The sequence below is a fragment of the Physeter macrocephalus genome, unplaced genomic scaffold (genome assembly GCF_002837175.3).
Source record: "Physeter macrocephalus isolate SW-GA unplaced genomic scaffold, ASM283717v5 random_246, whole genome shotgun sequence".
NCBI classification, from domain to species: Eukaryota; Metazoa; Chordata; class Mammalia; order Artiodactyla; family Physeteridae; genus Physeter; species Physeter macrocephalus.
In genome coordinates this window covers 3,363-21,280 of record NW_021145532.1, presented here as the reverse complement: position 1 = coordinate 21,280, position 17,918 = coordinate 3,363, and the positions used below count along the sequence as shown (strand labels likewise).

General features: G+C 59.1%; 2 protein-coding genes across 13 annotated transcripts; one reads left to right on the top strand and one right to left on the bottom strand.

Annotated features, from left to right (window-relative positions):
- Positions 1 to 52: 52 nt before the first annotated feature.
- On the top strand, positions 53 to 4,386 carry SLC25A39 (solute carrier family 25 member 39). 5 transcript variants are annotated; one of them, XM_007127931.4, is made up of 13 exons: positions 56 to 158; positions 448 to 550; positions 1,036 to 1,135; positions 1,268 to 1,327; positions 1,424 to 1,483; positions 1,734 to 1,867; positions 2,206 to 2,273; positions 2,417 to 2,541; positions 2,718 to 2,891; positions 3,219 to 3,328; positions 3,543 to 3,624; positions 3,703 to 3,783; positions 3,873 to 4,386. In XM_007127931.4, exons 3-13 carry the CDS (start codon positions 1,051 to 1,053, stop codon positions 3,986 to 3,988), a joined length of 1,095 nt encoding a protein of 364 aa, XP_007127993.1. In that variant the 5' UTR covers positions 56 to 158; positions 448 to 550; positions 1,036 to 1,050; the 3' UTR covers positions 3,989 to 4,386. The 5 variants fall into 5 exon arrangements, with proteins under 5 accessions (XP_023986285.1, XP_028340623.1, XP_028340624.1 ...); XM_024130517.3 differs by lacking the exon at positions 448 to 550 and having other exon boundaries at positions 53 to 158; positions 1,439 to 1,483; positions 1,758 to 1,867; XM_028484822.2 differs by lacking the exon at positions 448 to 550 and having other exon boundaries at positions 53 to 158; positions 1,439 to 1,483.
- Positions 4,387 to 5,030: 644 nt separating this feature from the next.
- On the bottom strand, positions 5,031 to 14,790 carry RUNDC3A (RUN domain containing 3A). Of its 8 annotated transcripts, none has more exons than XM_007127939.4 (11): positions 14,441 to 14,733; positions 10,682 to 10,797; positions 10,139 to 10,272; positions 9,866 to 9,951; positions 8,599 to 8,688; positions 8,405 to 8,485; positions 8,061 to 8,226; positions 7,791 to 7,948; positions 6,872 to 7,009; positions 6,651 to 6,757; positions 5,031 to 5,627 (listed from the first exon to the last, which is right to left on the bottom strand). In XM_007127939.4, exons 1-11 carry the CDS (start codon positions 14,545 to 14,547, stop codon positions 5,485 to 5,487), a joined length of 1,326 nt encoding a protein of 441 aa, XP_007128001.1. In that variant the 5' UTR covers positions 14,548 to 14,733; the 3' UTR covers positions 5,031 to 5,484. The 8 variants fall into 8 exon arrangements, with proteins under 8 accessions (XP_007128001.1, XP_007128004.1, XP_028340625.1 ...); XM_007127942.3 differs by having other exon boundaries at positions 10,139 to 10,287; positions 14,441 to 14,580; XM_028484824.2 differs by having other exon boundaries at positions 6,651 to 6,775; positions 10,139 to 10,287; positions 14,441 to 14,558.
- Positions 14,791 to 17,918: the final 3,128 nt, after the last annotated feature.

Here is a 17,918-nt window from a genome sequence, read left to right as displayed (position 1 = left end):
GGGCCTCGCGGCGCCGTCCAGGGGCGGGACGGGCTCGTCCAGTTTCCGAGTCGGCCTGGTGCCCAGCGAGCGCGCGCGGAGCCGGTCCCGGCCGCGGAGCCGCTATGGGCCCGCTCGGCCCCGGGCGCCGCGCCGCGCGAGCACCGGCCTAGAGCCAGGTGGGCGGGGCTGGACCTGGGCTGAGGGTCCGGCGGGGGGCGGAGGCGGGAGTCGGGTCTCGGGGGGTCCCGGGGAGCCAGAGCCGCGCCTGGCTGGGGGCCGGGAGTCGCGGGCCGACCTAGTCGGCCCCGCCGGGCGCCCCTTGCGCGCGGGGCCAGGACAGAGAGCGTCGCCGAGGGGCGAAGAGCGATCTTGTCTTCCCATCCCTACTTCTCGCACTCTCGACCGGCCCACCCGAGAAAGAGATTTTGCGGGAGAGGGAGCAGAGAGATTGTCCTTCCCATACAGGCTCGGGGCTTGGCCCTCCGGCCTCGGGAGGACGGGTGCGGGGGAGGGCCGGGCACCCCCGCCTGCAGTCCCAGAAAGTGGACGGACCCTTCGCCGCCCTCAGGTTTGTTACCTTCCCCTCCCTGCCGGGCTCCACCTCTCTACGTCCGGTGACTCGAGGCTCACATGCGCCCGCCTTGGGGCTGGGTGCTGGAGTGGGGGGCGTAGGGGGGCGGCTCAGGCGTTTTGATCTTTGGGCCCCCAGGCCAACCCGGGCACCTGCACTGAAGAGGTGCACAGTAAGCCTGTGTGGCGAGAGTGAGGAATGGCGGTGGGTCATTACCATCTATTAACTGGTGGATGATTCTCCCAGTTTCCTTCCTAACTACTCCCACGGTGATCTTGGGTAGGTCACCTCATCTCTCTGAGCCTCTTTCCCGTTTGGCAAGATGGAGTTGACAATAACTGCTAAAAAAAGTGGTTATGCGAAACTCATAGTGAGTGAGTAGGATGAGGGTCCAGCTAGTGTCCCCAAGAGCCTCTGCCTCCTTTCTGTGCCTCCCCCTGACTCCGGTTTTGTGCTCCAATTGACTGATGTTTGTTTTTCAGAACTGAAGCTACAAGATGGCTGAGCAGGACCCTGGGGGCATTAGCCCCCTCCAGCAAATGGTGGCATCCGGCACTGGGGCCGTGGTCACCTCCCTCTTCAGTAAGACTTGGGATGGTGGGGTGGGGGCAGCTGGGGACTGGGGCAGACCAGAGATTAGAAATGACTTGGTTCTGGATGAGGGGTCGGGGCGGGGTCCTGAAAGGAGCTTTCAGACCTGTCCTCCTCTTCCAGTGACCCCCCTGGATGTGGTGAAGGTACGCTTGCAGTCTCAGCGCCCCTCGGTGGCCAGTGGTGAGTGTCTGACCCTGGAGCCGATAGGGGTGGTGCCAGGGATCCCCAGAGATGAGGTCCCTGGGGCAGGTGGGGAACATTTGTGACTTGAGGTAGTGCCTTGTATTTTAGAGCTGATGTCTTCCTCCAGACCCTGGAGCCTCTCCTACGCCAAATGTGAGTGCCCCATGCCATGGGGAACTTGAAAGTGTTTTGGGGAGGGATGTCCCAGTTTCCCCAGGGCACACGGGGGCCTCACAGCCACGGACTAGCACACGCTTCTAGATCATATTAGCTAGCCCTCTGTCCTACACAAGAACGTCCACCCAGGGACCCCAGGCTCTGCTGGCCCTCCAGGGATGGGAGCTCACCACCTCCCTGTGAGGTTCCAGGGCTCTGTCATGCTAACGCCCCTCCCCTTCCCCAGTGCCCTCCTCTCTCCAATCCACAGGGAAATGCCTCCTGTACTGCAATGGCGTCCTAGAGCCCCTGTACCTGTGCCCAAATGGTGCCCGCTGTGCCACCTGGTTTCAGGACCCCAGTCGCTTCACTGGCACCGTGGTGAGGAGCAGCTGTGCCCTTAGCTGGGTCTGTTGGCATTCCTGAGGGATTCAGATTGGTCAGGCAGCAGACCCAGGAAAGAGCGGGGAGGGCAAAGCACATAGGGGTGGCCAGTTCAGTTTGGGAAGGGCTTTCCTGAGGAGGTGGGGCCATCACAAGATTCTGAAGGGTGAATAGGAATCTGTTTGGAGCCAAATAGGGAATTCCACGTGTAGAGGCCTGAGGGGCTACTGGGTAGGAGCGAGGGCATCAGGCTAGGGCCCAGCCTGGGCCAGCCCCACCACAAGCCTTGTTCATGTTCATCCTCCCTCCTCCTGGGCTGGTGTCTGCTTGGCCAGGATGCCTTTGTGAAGATTGTGAGACATGAGGGCACGAGGACCCTGTGGAGCGGCCTCCCAGCCACCCTGTGAGTACCCCAGTTCTGTGTATTGCTTTCCCCTGATACCCCACTGACCCCTTACTCCCCTGTTGGCTGGCTGGGTGGGGCGGGGGAAGCTTGGGAGGTTTAGGAACTTTGGGGAGTCTTGGCTAACCTGTTCACACCCCTAGGGTGATGACGGTGCCGGCCACTGCCATCTACTTCACCGCCTACGACCAGCTCAAGGCCTTCCTGTGTGGTCGAGCCCTGACCTCTGATCTCTACGCACCCATGGTGGCTGGCGCACTGGCCCGCCGTGAGTACAGCCCTGGGCTTTTCACCTTCCTTTGACCCCACCTGTGCCGGAGCCCAGTCTGGACTCCCAGCTCCAACCTCTGCCGGCCTAGGGGTGGGGGGGACGTTCAAGGCCCCCAGACTCTGGGCAGGCTGCCCCTGGGACTGCCAACTGACCCCTCCTCACTGGTCCCACAGTGGGCACTGTGACTGTGATCAGCCCCCTGGAGCTGGTGCGGACAAAGCTGCAGGCTCGGCATCTGTCATACCGGGAGCTGGGCACCTGCGTCCGAGCAGCTGTGGCTCAAGGCGGCTGGCGCTCACTGTGGCTGGGCTGGGGTCCCACTGCCCTTCGGGATGTGCCCTTCTCAGGTAGGCGCCAGGAGTGCAGGGACTGGGGTAAGGGAGCCCAAGAGATCTACAGCCAAGTCCCGGCTTTGCTGCTGCTGACCTCGAAGTTACGTTAACTCGCGGAGCCAAGAACGTCTCATCTGTGAAGTGGGCCCCAGCAGGCGGGATATTCAGCCAGGATTTCACAAGATACTTCTTGCAGAGGGCCTGTTATGGGAACTGGCACATGGCAGGCAGGCTTCGTAGCTGGGAGGGAGCGGTTGTGATGTAGGACTGTGAAGGTGGGAGGTTCGTGGCCTGTCCCGCTGCCCTTGTCATCGCTGATGAGTGAATCCCCGTGCCCCCAAGCTCTGTACTGGTTCAACTATGAGTTGGTGAAGAGCTGGCTGCGTGGGCTCAGGCCAAAGGACCAGACCTCCGTGGGCATCAGCTTTGTGGCTGGCGGCATCTCAGGGACGGTGAGTTGACCAGGCTGGGAGTGTGGCCAGTAGAGGTGTCCTTGGGGTGACCTGAGGGCCGTTGCAGATGTTCCGGAAAAGAGTCCTTGCTTGCCTGTCAAGGAGTGTGCTCCCCCTCCCCTTCTGAAGCTCTAGCTGGGGCTGGCCGACCCTGGCCGCATGCAGGGGATGGGGGTCCTGGGAGCGGAGACCAGCTCTCTCCCCACCACACCAGGTGGCGGCCATCCTGACTCTACCCTTCGATGTGGTGAAGACTCAGCGCCAGGTCGCGCTAGGAGCGGTGGAGGCTGTGAGAGGTGAGGGGCCCTGGCTGGTGCCGGGCAGGGCAGGCGGGGTCCCAGCGGGGTCTTACAGGGCCTCGCCTTGGTTTGCAGTGACGCCCCTGCACGCGGACTCCACTTGGCTGCTGCTGCGGAGAATCCGGGCCGAGTCGGGCACCAGGGGCCTCTTTGCAGGTGAGTGTCTGTGTGTGTGTCTGCGCCCTGGTGGAGGTGGGGCTCCCTGGGACCCGACCTCTGACCCCAGCCTCCCCCTCCCACCGCAGGCTTCCTCCCAAGGATCATCAAGGCAGCCCCGTCCTGCGCCATCATGATCAGCACTTATGAGTTCGGCAAAAGCTTCTTCCAGAGGCTCAACCAGGAACAGTTTCTGGGCCCTTGAAAGGAATGAGGGGACAAGGACCCGACCTCTTCCGTGTTGGGAGTGGGGCAGGAGGAGACTGAGCCAAGTGCCTTTTCCTCAGCACTGCGGGGAGGGGCCTCATTTCTCTTTCCTCCCCGCTCTGAGCCCCAGGGGTAGGGGGCTGCCCCTCTGGGCCCACACCGACCCCTCCTCTCTCAGACCACTTTCTTCCTGCTACCCCCCATTCCCCAGCCCCAGGAATCATCACGCCCTCCCCTCAAGTTCAAGACCAAATTGGCTAACTTCTGCCCCCCTTCTTTTCCCTGTGGGTTTGCTGTAGCTGGGCCTGCCCCCAGGAGCCGCAAAACCTCGCGCCCGGCATAGTCTGCACCCACCCTTGTTAATTCCTGAGTCTAAAGATGATAAACTTCTTTCCACTCTCTGATTGTGGGGGTCTCTGGGGCGGGTGGGAAGCAGGATTTGGTGAGTGATGTGCACAGAAGAGGCCTGGAAGGGACCTTGCTGTTGGCTTCGGCTGCCCAGGTGGCACCCGTGTAGAGGACCCTCCCACAGTGCAGTGAGAGCAGGTGGGGATAAGGACCCAGAGTTGAGAGGGTGGTGAGACCTCTCCCCAAGGGTACACTTAAGCGACAACCCAGGAGGGAGGGTGGCTTCACTGCCAGGCTTTGGCCTAATGGAAGGGTCTGGATCTCTGGGCCGAAGCTGTATTGCTCAGGATGATGGAAGGGAAACGGGGCCCTGCCAGGCCTTGCCTTCTCCATCCTGCCACCCAGGACGTCCAGCATCTTCTTTGCCTGGGGTAAATGAGTTACCAAAGAGTATCAGGTTGCAGGGGTCCTTAACACGTTTTGGTCCTTCCCTGGGCTGACCTAATATTTAGGACACTTCATACAGAAGCCACCCACCTCTTGAATTATTCTGACCAGTCTGCTCCCAGGGGGCACACCTGATTTTATCCGGTCTAGCATCACCTTGGTTATGGGCCCAGCACCAGCCCCGCCGCGTTCTGCCAACCTCAGAACAGGGCCCTGTCCCAGTCCCCCCACAGACAAGGCTGCCCTCAGTCCTCTGGTTTTTATTTGCCTGCTACCCTCATAGCTGCCCTCCGGCGCGCCCCCCCCAGCCTGGGGGCTGAGGAAGGAGTGACGGGGGCATACACAGGGACAGACAGGAGAGGCATGGGAGGCGGCTGTGCCAGGCTGGGCCACCAGCTCCTGAGGAGGGTGGGGAGATGAGCGAAGGAGAGTCCGGTAGGGAGCTAGCCAGGCAGCAGGGTCTCCAGAAGAATAAGCTTCCTGAGGGCTCCCTGTGGCCCCGGTGCGCCTGCCTCTTGGCCCAAGCCGCCTCCCTTGGCAGCTCCTGCCTCTACGGGCAAGAAGCTGAACCGGGCTAGAAGCAAAGGGTGTCTCCCGAGAGACTCCTGGCTGAGCGGGCAGCATTCTCTGGAGGGGGGCCTGGACTGGGGGGCTGTGAGGAGCGGCGGCAGGTGGGGCTGGCACCGCCCACGGCGCTCCTCAGCTGGGGCTCAGTGCCGGGCTGCCCTCGGGACTGTCGCTCACCAGGCACTCGTTGGATTTGAAGCTCGCCAGGGACTTGCAGCTGGGGATGGAAGCCAGGGAGCCGCAGAGGCCCAGCATGGAGGGCGTGGGGTCCTTCCCTGGGGAGAGAGGGCGGGTGAGGCGGGGCCAACCGGTCTGCGTGTGTGAGTTGGGTGTGCACAGGTGCAGGTGGTGAAGGGACAGCCCTCAGGTCACCCATCCGGAGACCTTCCTCATTTCTGGAGTGCTTGCCTTTTTCAGTTAAACCCTGGTAAGCACCTGCCCCTTACCATGCACAGAGCTGGGGACACTGTATTGTAATCGTCAGTTTACGTCTATGTCTCCCCCCGAGGGTTCATCCTCTCTCTTTGTCCTTTTATTAAACACACGGTGAGCACTTGTTCCGTTCCAAGCACGGGGGATACAGAGAACGGACGAGACACAGTCCCTGCCCTCACGGAGCTCACAGTCTGGTGGGGAGACAGACACACGGACAATCACAAACACAGTGTGACGGGGTTCCACGTCCATAGCCTGCCTTGTGTCAAAGAAGATCTAGGGTCATCCGGTACGGTGTGGTTTTTAGAAAGAAAAGACAGGTAGTCCAGGCACCGGGAAAACTAGGGTGGGAAACCAAGGTGAAGCCAGAGGGGGAGGGCAACACAAAATGCATGCGTTGAAGTCCTGGACATTCTCTTGAAGGGAGCCACTAATTTGGCTCTGAGCTTCCTGGCAGCCAAAGAAAAGGGGGAAACAACGGTCAGGCGACTGGTTCACAGAGCGCATGAGATAAGAGCAAATTAGTTAGGCGAAGAACGCCCTGAGGATTTGCGGGGCTCTTGAGGATGTCATGATGCCAAAAGCCATGGAGCCCTCACCATGTGCCAACACTGGTGATCATTTTAAACAACATCCCCATTTTACAGATGAGAAGGACTCAGCAAGGTGGAATCAGTGACCAAGCTCGCACGACCAGAGGAGGCGCAGCTGGGATTTGCCTGACGCCCCAAACCAAGCTCTCAGTTGCTGTGCTAGGCTCTCGGGAAGAGTTGAATGAATGAGGGAAGTGGCCAGGGCCTGGCTACAAGCCCCAAGGCCTGGCCTCAGCCCTTCCGGGATGGGTGCTGGATTGGGGGGCTCACCAATGGGGCCCCAGGGCTCCTCGTCCCGCTTGCTCTCTCCCAGGCGCTGGGAGTCCGAGCTCAGACTGGCTTCAGCCGACAGTGGCTCCGTGCTCATGAAACTGTGTCTGTGGCAAAGCAGAGAGCTGGTGTGCGGGCAGAGGCCCACGGCCCCAGTGCCCCTCTTCCCTGGTAGAGGAGGGAGCGGCACTGAGGCCAAGCCAAGCCTGCCTGGGGCTTACCTCCGGTAGAGCTTAGGGTTGTTGGCGCCCTCGGCCCCATTGAGTGTTCCCAGTGACGGCCATTGGTTGACCAGGCGTGTGGTGAGGTCCTTGGAACCCTGGGCCAGGGGAGCATGGTCACCGGGGATCAGACCTGTCCTGGGATGGGGAGGGGGGGTCAGGCCTGGCTGGAAAAGGGAGCAGAAGCGAGGAAGAGGGGCTCAGCAAGAGGTGGGGGGAGGGGTTAGGATTGAAACCTGGGTAGCAGAAATGGGTATGAATGCTGAGGATCAGTGGGGCAGATCCTGGGAGTCAGTGGAGGGTACTGGGGGGGTTGGGCACGGCGGTGACAGGAATTAGTGCACTCGTGCTGGGGGTTAGGGGAATAATGAGATGTTGCAGGGGTCAGTCAGGGTGATGGGCGGGTGGGTGCAGAATAGTGTGGGAATCATGAAGAGTCATGGGGTGCCACAGTCATGCTGGGAGGTCACAGGGTGATGAAAATGTTTCAGGGGGAACGGTTAGAGGGATGGGTAGGGGTGAGGTCAGGGGTCACGGTGGGTGATGATGGTCAGTGGGCCTACGCTGCAGATCAGAGGAGTGGTGAACAGAGGGAATGATGCAGTCATGTTGAAGGTCGTTGAGTCACATTAATCAGAGGTCCTTAATTGTAATCTTGGGGTCCCAGGAGTACTGTTCAATGGCCATTCTAGCTTATGTCGGGTAGTTGAGGGTGAAGTGGGGAGCCGGTTGGTGGGGGGTCGCGGTGGCGGGGAGGGGGCCGGATCTCCGGGTGGCGGTGACGGGCTCAGGGGTTTGATGCCGGTGCTTGGTATCAGGAAAGGTGGCGTTAGACTCAGTGGGGGCGATGGCGGGGGTTCCCTGGGGTGATGTGGCCGGGGTGGCCGAGGACCGGGGTCAGGGCCGCGGCGGCACTCACAGCTGCTCCTGCAGCTCCAGGATCACGCCTTCCAGCTCCCGCTTCTCCCGCTGGTTCTGCGCCGCCGCCTCCTCCAGCTGCAGCTGCAGCCGCCGGTTCTCCGCCTCCAGGTCCTTCAGCTGCGACTCGCGCAGACGCACCAGCTCCTCCAGGTAGCCCTGCGGGGGCGCCGGCTCAGCCCCCGGTGGCGAGAGGAGGGGTCCCCGCGGCCGCCCGCCCTCTGCCGGGCTCTAAGCCGCCCTCGCCCCGCCCCCGCCGCGCCCCGCGCACCTTCTGCGCGTAGACAATGCGGAACTTCTGTTCCATCTTGTGCCACTTGCTGTACCAGCTGTCCTCGTCGGTGACGAGCGGCAGGTACGGGTGCTCGGGCGAGTTGTCCTCGCTCGTGCTGCTCTCGGCGCTGTGCCGCTCCTCCTCGTCCGTCAGGTAGTCGTAGCTTGGAAGGAGGGCGCAGTGGGCACCGGCCGGCCCTGCCCGCCCGCGCGGCCCCAGCCACACCCCCTTGGGCAGGGGGACCAGGATGCCGCCCAGCCCGCCCGTCTCCCGCCGTCCCCGCCCCTCAGGGCCGTCGTCTGTCCGCACCCAGCACCCCCCGCCGCAATCGGGCTGCTCACCTCTGGGTGAACTTTAGGTAGGGCGTGTAATCGATGACTACGGGGGTCTTCCCGTCCAGCACTTCGCCCTTTAGGCAGAAGCTGGGGGCAGAGCAGCCACAGGGTTGGGGGCGGGTATGAGGGGATGGGAGTGCGGACCTTCGCAGAGAAACAACCTCTATCCCCCACCATGGCCACGGCCACCCAGGCCCCACCTGAAGTCTATGGCGCTCAGTCCGATCAGCATCCCGGTGAGGACCGTGGCTTCCTCCCGCAGCATGATGGCTCCCGAGTCATAGAAACGTCTGCGGGGAGGGGTGAGGGACTGTCGGTGTAACATCCTCCCAGGAAGCCCCACCCCTCAGAGCGTCTCTTGTTGGCTTATTACCAACCTTTCCTAGAGGAAGGAGGTATCTTTTTCCTGCTCACCCCTCAGCTGTGGATCTTGTCTCCCCCTCAGACTGGGGCCCACTGGGGATAGCGCCTGTGTTTCCCACCTATTAGAACGTGTGTGCCCTGAGACTAGACCTCCATCCTCAGAACCCCCCCTTCCCCACCAAGTACTGGGTCACCCAGATCCTTAAAAATCAGGAAACAAGTCCTAAAACAGTGCTTGGCATACAGTAGATGCTCAAAAATACGTTGACGTGAACTCTGAAACGTGAGGACAGGCTAGAGATACAATGCAGTTAAAAACCCACGGTGCAGGGGCTTCCCTGGTGGCGCGGTGGTTGCGCGTCCGCCTGCCGATGCAGGGGAACTGGGTTCGCGCCCCGGTCTGGGAGGATCCCGCATGCCGCGGAGCGGCTGGGCCCGTGGGCCATGGCCGCTGGGCCTGCGCGTCCGGAGCCTGTGCTCGCGTCCGCCTGCCGATGCAGGGGAACCGGGTTCGCGCCCCGGTCTGGGAGGATCCCGATCCCGCATGCCGCGGAGCGGCTGGGCCCGTGGGCCATGGCCGCTGGGCCTGCGCGTCCGGAGCCTGTGCTCCGCAACGGGAGAGGCCGCAGCAGAGGGAGGCCCGCATACCACAAAAAAAACAAAAAACAAAAAAAACCCCCACGGTGCAGGGATTGAAGCTCTGATCCCCGGGGCTCTGGTGTCCGTGGGTAGCAAGTACGGACTGCTGCTATTGTTTGGGGAGCAGGTAGGGCTCTGTGTTGCAGGCCGTGGAAGGCCAACAAGTAAAATGATACATAGTTGAGGCTTGTCCAGAGCAGTGTCTAAGAGCAGAGCTGTGCATGAGACCGGTGCTGGGGGTCGTGGGAGATAATGAATTTGACTTGGAAGAGATGGTGGTGGTGCTAACGGTGTGTTCTGGGACTGCTGACTGGTGGACAGTCTGGGAGATGGAAACTAGCAGTGCATACTGGGAATTGTAGTCCAGGTACTGAAGGTTACAGCAGGAACTTAAGGATCAAGTGTGTTTAGGCAATGAATGTACACACTGGGACTTGTGGTCCACACTGACTGAGGGGGTCTGACCTGGTGGTCCGGGTGTCCCGTAGGGCTGTGGTGATGTATTCCGACATGCGCTTCTCCATCAGTGCCACCCGGATCCATGCCCGGCCCTGGAAAGCACGCTCACCTTTACTTGCTGCCCCGAAAGGGACTCAAGTGTGCACCACTGGGTCTGGATCTCCTGCGGCCCGTCTCCCCAGTGCCCGTGGGCAGGGGCTAGGAGGAAGGAACAGGCAGCCCTCCTGTATCCAGAGCAGGGAGCAGCTGCCCTGGCCCTGCTCACTGCAGGCCACTTACCTTGGCTCGGGCAGTGCTGATGTTCTCCATGTTCTCGATGCTGCTTACGCAGTTGTTGGGCACTTTGCTGCAGGCCAGGCGGATGTAGTCCCAGAAGCCCCGCTGCCCGTCTGAGCTGAACCAGCTCACCGGACCTGCTGGGGCACAGGCTGAGCCAGGGCAGGGAGGGGGCTCAGCAAGACCAGGGAGTTTGGAGAGGGTCCATGTAATGGGGCACACACATGCATAAGTATAAGCAGCCATGCACGTGTGTAGTGCCTACCCCAAACGCACGTGCACACACATGCATGTATATACAGGGCACATAACTGCACGCCCATGGCTGGGGCTTGTGGACACCCACTGTCTTGTGCCCAGAAGATCCCCTCCTCCCCTCTTCCCAGCTTTGTGCATGAGCTTCTGCGCATGGTCCAGAATTGGGGCCAGGGTCAATGACGGAGTTCAGAAAGCCACAGAGTAGATCAGAGCGGGGGCGGGTAGCTGGAAGCCAAAGGCTGGGAGTTGGGAGGGCTGGGCAGTGGGGGGACAGGAGCCTGGGCCCACCTTTGAAGCGGTGGCTGAGGATCTGCTCTAAGATGGCTGCAAAATTCACGAACTCCTCAGATGAGTCATCGATGGGCTCTGCCGTGTACTTCTCCAGCAGCGTTTTCACAGAGAACCTGGGCGAGGGGGAGGGAGAAGGGGCAGTAGGGTGTCAGGTGAGAAGACAAGGTGATGGGGGGAGAAGGAAGGCAGAGAAGAGGCCACCAAGAGCATGGACGTGGTGGGGAAGCAGAGGGAAAGAGGGCAGGAGACAGGTGAGACCATAGTGACCCATAGAGGGGCTGTGACATGGGCGAGTAGGGTGGCAGGTGGGAGACTGATTGACAAAGTGAGTGACAGGAGAGGCGAGAGGCAGAGAAAGAAAGCTTCAGGAGCAAGGTATGAGAGGGGATGAAACAATCGGTAGAAAGATGAGGCACCTAGAGCCAGCGGGCTAGCCCAGAGCCCCTTCCTCCTTGCCCACCCTTTGGAGTTGCATTCTCTCTGTCAGAGAAGGGTAGGGGTCAGAGAGGAGTTAGGAGCTGCTTTGTGCCCCGTCCTCGAGCTGCCTATTGCTGGAACAATCTCCAGTCCCTTCTGGGGTGGGGTGCGGGTCACCTGTACCAGGGCATGTGAGTTGGCACCAAGCACATGGAGCGTGGGCATGCATGGGTGGCCAGGTGGGCTCCCAGCACACGGATGCCCCCCTTCCCCCTTCTCCTTCCTAGCTTGGCCACCCACACACCAGCTGCCCAGAACCAGGCGGTGCAGAACTGGGCCGGGGGAGGTGCAGGGTGTGGGTCTGACACACTCAGTGGGTGGGAGGGGGCATTGGCAGCAGATTTCTGGAAGGGGGCTTGGGGGCCCGGACACCTGCCTTCTCAGAGAGGAAGGAAGCCAAGGGCAGCCAATGGGGCTGAGAGGCTGGAGCACAGCAGCCCCCCGTCCCCTCCTCCAATCCTGCCCGGAGCCTCAGCTCCCTCTGCAGTCCCTATGCCTGCAATCTCCACCGGCCATCACTGCAGTGGGCTGGGACAGGGAGGAAGACATGGCTCCCAACATCCCATCATGGCCCCCCTATGGGTGGCATAGCAGGGGTGAGGTGTCCAGGGATATGGGGGCTGCTTGGAACTGTCCTTTTTACCCTAAGCTCATCAAGCCCTGTGATGTGCCCAGCACTATACTCTGCTCGTGTGTGCTATCTCATCCATCCTTACAACAGCCCTGGGTCCTCTTATTATCACTATCAGCCCCATTTGACAGATAAGGTAACTGAGGGACCAAGAGATGGACTGATCTGTTCAAAGTCACACAGCTTGTGAGAAGTCAACAGGTATGTCTGATTCCAAAGGCCTTGCTCTTTCTGCTACATCTGTGGCCTCCTGGTGGATGTCAGGATCACCGAGGCCCCGACCAACCCCTGCCTCCTCTGCCCTCTGTGCTCCAGCCCTCAAGCCCTGGCCTCTGAGGCTCTCAGGGCAATGGCACAACCAAGCCCACGGACCTTCCTCCCTTCCCTATGGGCTTAGAGTTGGTCTGGCCTGAAATCAGAGCCAGGTCAGTGCTGGAGTTGCACTAGGGAGAGGCAGCCTGGGTGGACCCAAATCTTGTGTCCGTGTGATACCTGGTGACCTTGGACAAGTCATTTAATCTCTCCAAGGCCCATTTTCCCCAGGTGCAAACAAGAACAATAGTACCTGTCTCATCAAATTTTGGTTCAGATCCCAGGAAAGACTGAGAGAAGGTGAGCACAGGCCATGGGGTAGGGGTGGTGAGGAGCTGGGCCATTAACGGGATAGCTAGAAGGAGCCTGTGTTTGGGGCATTAATCTGGGCTTCGTTATGCAGCCCCGCCCCCGTGATGATTTCTTCTGGTCGTTTGGGTCAGACCTCAGTGGGGGCCTGCGGCTGGCTTCAGCATGGCAGCCATCTGCCATCTGTCCTCAGGGGTGCTGCAGCTGGTCATTGCCCCCCCAGGAGCCCCATGGTGTGTGTTCCCTGCTCAGAGGTGCAAGGCTGCTGCAGGTTACCATGGAGACAGGGCGGCCAGGGCCCAGGGGAGCCCTCGGCCTGTTCTGGGAGCTGGAGGCGAACCACGTGACAATGAAGAGGCGGCAGGGGCCCGAGGGGTTTCTGAGCCTTTGTCATGCTCCCAATCCGCCCCAAAACTCTATCCCTCACATCCCAGCTCTAAGCACACTTCCAATCCACCAGAACCTCTGCTTCTGCAGCCTAGGCCAAGGGGAGTTTCCCCCCTTTCCCACACACTCAACAGGCCCAGCTGTCCTGGCAGGCAAGAGAAGGAAGAGGAACCTAGGAGATCAAGCGAGAGGAGAGGGACTGGAAGGGTGGCATCGGGACGGGGCGATTTTCGTGTGCCAGGCACAGGGCTAGGCACACTCCTTGGTGTGGCTATTACATCTACAATGGGATGATGAGGCACCCAGGGCCCAGAGTGGTTAGGAGACTTCCTCAAGGTTGTACAGCTCATAACTGACGAAGTAAGAGCTTGAACCTAGGACCATCTGTGTTTTACACCACACTGGCAGGGGTTGGGGGGTGAGCGTGGAGGCAGGGGACCGCATTGGGGCTGGGCCATTGCTGCACTCATTCCTTCGATAACATTCCAGGCATTTTTACAGAGGTCAGATGTGCACAGCACCGTGCTAGGCACTAGGGATATAATGGTGTGAGACAGACGCAGTACGGTTGGGTGTGTGCCCAGGAACCTGGAAGGAGCTGTAGGATACGGAAGCCAGGGCATCAGATGGGCACTGATTCCTGGGGGAAGGAGCAGGACCAAGGCCAGTGTGCAGGCAGGTGGGACCGGCAAGGGAAGACAGCTGAGCCCTGCACGGGGAGCACCCTGCCCTCAGAGGCGGCATGGGGGAGAGGGGAGGTTGCAGGTGGAGAAGGAAGCTGGCAGGGGGATCCTAGGCGGAGAGATGAGTGCAGGTGGGGGCTGAGAGACTGGCCATTCCTGGCTTCACGGCAGGGCAGCGGGGGGGTGAATCGCTGCAGGGCTGGGAAGTGGGAAGCTTCACTTCCTGGCCCCAGGAAAGTGGGCAGGTCTTCCCAACACTGCGACAGCCCCACCCTCAGGAACCAATGGCTCTGCCCTCCCAAACTCCTCCCCTTGAACCCAGGAGACCCAGGCTTCTGCGGTCAGGCCCTCAGTCCTTCCCACGGCAGGGGCAGTGCCGTGCCTTCACTGGACGGATTCAGGGACTTTGCCTACATGCCCAGTTGACCCCGCCATAGGCTGCAACTGCCCAGAGATGGAGGAGGGCACCATCCCTGATCCAGGATTTGAGCATTGGAAAATCTCCCAGAAAAGCCCCACCCCAGAGAGGCCAGGCTGACAGGAGTGGGAGTGAGGGTACGCCTGGAGGGCGTTCATCCCCCTATCCCATCAGTTCTCCTCTGCCCACCCAGCTCCCGCCCCCAGCAAGGGAGCCAGCCAGCCCCACCCCTCCCCCTCACACACAATGTCACTTCCTGGTTCTCACAGGAAGCTGCAGTGTCAATTAAACACCCCTCACCCCCAGGCCCCAGGCTGGGCATAGGCCTGGCTTGGCCTAGAAGGGTAGGGACCAGACCTCCGAACCCCCTCCAGGCCTGGGCCTGAGGAGAGCGGACGCGCTCGTCCTAACCCCGTGCTCCCTCCCTTTTCTCCGCGGTTGCTGTGCATCCTCCCGCGGGCACGCTCAGTCCAGGTCTCCGCAGCCCTCCCCGCCGCCTCTTCCTGACCACCCCACCCCCGCCCGCCAGCGGTGCCCACCTGCACACGGTGATCAAGTTCCTACGCTCCACAGCCACATTGCGGGAAGACGCTTTCTTGGAGGACAACCCCAGAGCCATGGTGGTCTGGACAAAGCTCGCTTCCATCCAGATGTGTAGCCACTGCTGCCGCCTCTAGCTGCCCCCCCCACCCGCCCGGCGCCCCGGCCCCCCCGCAGGATCACGGCTGGGCCCTCTGCCCGCCGGGGCCTCTCGACCCCTCCACGGCCATCCTCCAGCCGCTGCGCTTGTTGCCGGGCCCCCTGGCTCCCTCCCCCGGCGGCGATTCCGGAGCAAAACAAGGCAGGGGAGGGAGCTCTCCGAGGTGCTGAGCCGGGGCCCGTCACCCCCCTTCCCTAGCCGCCCGCCCCCCTTGGCGGGTGACGTCAGGGTCCTCGGGCCCCGCCCCCGGCAGGCCGGGGACCAATCCGCAGAGGACGCAGCATTTTGGGGGGAGGGGAGAGGGCCGGGGCCGCAGGGAGGGCGGAGAGGGTCCCAGGGAGAGGCAGCGATTGGAAGGAAGCAAGGGGGCTTCTGGCTTGTTCTCCACCCCCATGCTCAGGGCCCGGGACCCACGCCTAGCGTCTCTGAGCTCCGACGCCTCTACTCCCTTGTTTCTGACTTGTGATCAGTGGTGTCTATCTCAGATTTCTCATTTCTCCTCACCTCCGGTACCCTCATCCCGGCGCCCCCCCACCCCAATTCAGTCTCGGCATTCCCAGCGAGGCCAGGCCAGGTGTGCGTCCAGAGAGCGCAGGTGGCCCTACGCTGCCGACCCGGGAGACCAAGGAGCAGTCAGAGACTGCATATCTGTCTGTCTGCGCCCTGGCTTGACTTGTCTGCACCAGCCGGCGGAGTCCACAGATACTAGGGTGGGGGAGGGGAATCCAGAATAAGCCGTAGGAGCCCAGCGCCTGGGACCACTCGGGACGATGAGTGGAGAGTAGACTGGCAGCTAAGGGCCTGGGCTCTGTGGAGGTTCCCAGCAGTAGAGCAGATGCCCACAGTGGTGCCAAGGTAACTGCTTCTTCTCAGAGTCCTACCTCCTCACACCACCCCAGAGGCAGCTGACAAGAGGGGTTAACCCCTTGGCTGCCAGAATTGCTGCAGGGTGCCGTCAACCCTCTCCGCAAGGCCAGAAAAGCTGGTTGCATTTTTTTTTTTTTTTTTAAGTATAGTCGATTTACAGCGCTGGTCGCATCTCTTAGGGAAAGGTGGGGAAATGGAGGCATAGTCCGGCTTCCCTGCCACCCTTTGCTCCCTCACATCACTGCTCCCACCTGCTCCATCCCTCTGTTTAGCCTGTTCTCTTTCAACCACTGAAATCCCCAGCGCCCACAGAAAGCTTTTCTGTGTCAATTACAAGGGGTCCACCCATTTTCTCCATCTGGCCTCAAGAATGTCCGTTCACCAACTCTGCCCACTCATTGGGTTTACTCTGCTCGCTAGGGGCAGGTCAATGTCTACACATTGATTCAGATGTGCACCCACATCTGAATATGACCAGCAGGCAGGGACCCTGCATTAGCGCAAACAGAGGAGCAGGAGATGAAAGACCTGTAGAAATGTCCAACCTTGGTTTGCTTCCCTGGGGGCTGGGAAGAAGGTCCTGACTCCCAGCACAGATCTCCTGCTCACTCAGCGTCAGCCTCAATTCTTGGCTTTTGGGACCTCAGACTTAGTCTTTTCAGTCCTCCTCTGACTTTTCCCTCTTGCCTCACCTCTCGAAGCCCCTCTTATTGTCCTCCTGCTTCCAGACGCATTGCCAGGGGTGATCGTGATGTTCATTCTTTTGTTTTTCAATTGCGACATATATCGGATGCACAAAAGAGCACCTAAAACACATATGTGCAGCTTGAAGAATATTTACAAAGCGAACACCTATGTCATAACCTCAGTGTTCAAGAAATAGGACATTATCAACACCCCAGGACCTGCCGTATGCTTCTCCCAGATCTCATCTTCATCCGTCCCCGCAAGAGATAACCACTATCCAGACTTTTGCGATAATCGTTTTCTTGCTTTTCTTTATAATTTTAACACCTACACATCCATCAATAAAAAATATAGTTTAATGGTGTTTAAACTTTGTAGAAATGGAGTCAGACTATATGAATTCAGTTGCAATTTGCTTCTTTCAATATCATGTTAGGGAGATTTATTTTCGCAGTATACTATTCCAATGTATGTCTCTAGCACAATTTATCTATTCTACCACTGAGGGTATTTTGTGCACCAGATAGGTCCTAGTTAGAAAAATAGAAACCACACGATGTATTTGAAATAGAGGGGATTTGGTTACACAGGAGTGGAAAGACCAAAAGAGCAAAAAGAGAAAGAGAACGTGGAGACAACGTGGAAGTAGTGAAACTCGTAACTAAAGAAAGTAGCAAGGGCTGAGGGAACTCAAGGGAAGAGGTGGGAGCCCACGGGTGGGGCTCAGACTCAGCCAGAGCCACCAGTGGGATGCCACTGGTGCGATCTACAAAGAGGAGCCATCTACAAAGCTGGTTCTCAGAATGCAGAAAACAGCTGAAGGCTGGAGCCAACTGCCAAAGATAGGGTGACCCTAAACAAAACCCCCAAAGAGAATATCGTCTCTTCTCCTTTCCCTGCCTTCCATCTCCCTCTAGTGCTTTCTATTAGTAGAACCTAACAGAAAGCCAGTTAGTAGTGGAGTCTGGGAAACAAGTTTGTAGAGTCCTCCCGACCCCTCAGCATCGGAGAGCAGAGAGACATGAAGAATGGATTTGGAGCAGAAAAGCAAGAAATAAGTAACTGGCACAGAAAAAGGGGGGACCTTTTGCTGCTCAGCATCTACACACATCTTTTCTATACATATTTGAACAATAACAACTTCTTGCCTCTGCCTGTTAAGACGCAGTTGTCTTTGGTACAAGTGAAGGTGATATAGCGCCCTCCCCTGCAACGTTGAGTTGCAAAGTCTCTGCAGTAACAGTATCCATCTCTGGGTGATGTTAATACCTTTCTGAGTTCAGCCACATTTCCTCTAGAGGCACCTAAAGACTACATAATAAAGCTCACTACCAGCAACAATCCTTCTGTAAGATAATAAGGCAAAGGAAGGAAGTGGGAAATAATACTATACAGAGTATATAATATAAAGCAAGCAACTACCCATAGCGTCTACAATTCTTATTTTTGTAACTGGTCAAAGTTGACATTTATAATCTCCTCTTCCAACACTCATTTCATTTTCACTTTGCCCTTAGCCAGCAGCCCAGTTGGCTGTTGTTGTTTTTTAAACCCTGTCAGGCGACCACTTCATTCTTGAAGAAATCTAAATCCTCAGAAATGGATTGCTACCAGTTTAGTGGAACCATTGTTGAATCTAGTGAACGGATTCCTCCCTTGGGGTAGCAGATGCTGTCAGTATCCCTCCCACATTCCCTAAGCGCTTGGGTACACTGAACGAACTTCCAACTGCCAGAAAAACTGCAACTCTACCTGAGGGCTCT

Coding starts and splice junctions, on each gene's coding strand:
- SLC25A39 (XM_028484821.2), top strand. CDS start 1,051: ATGGCTGAGCAGGACCCTGGGGGCATTAGCCCCCTCCAGCAAATGGTG. Junction 1,328..1,423: donor GCGCCCCTCGGTGGCCAGTG/GTGAGTGTCTGA, acceptor GACTTGAGGTAG/TGCCTTGTATTTTAGAGCTG. Junction 3,329..3,542: donor CTGGCGGCATCTCAGGGACG/GTGAGTTGACCA, acceptor CCACCACACCAG/GTGGCGGCCATCCTGACTCT.
- RUNDC3A (XM_028484824.2), bottom strand. CDS start 14,547: ATGGAAGCGAGCTTTGTCCAGACCACCATGGCTCTGGGGTTGTCCTCC. Junction 9,952..10,138: donor TCAGCACTGCCCGAGCCAAG/GTAAGTGGCCTG, acceptor CGTGCTTTCCAG/GGCCGGGCATGGATCCGGGT. Junction 6,776..6,871: donor AACCCTAAGCTCTACCGGAG/GTAAGCCCCAGG, acceptor CCCGCACACCAG/CTCTCTGCTTTGCCACAGAC.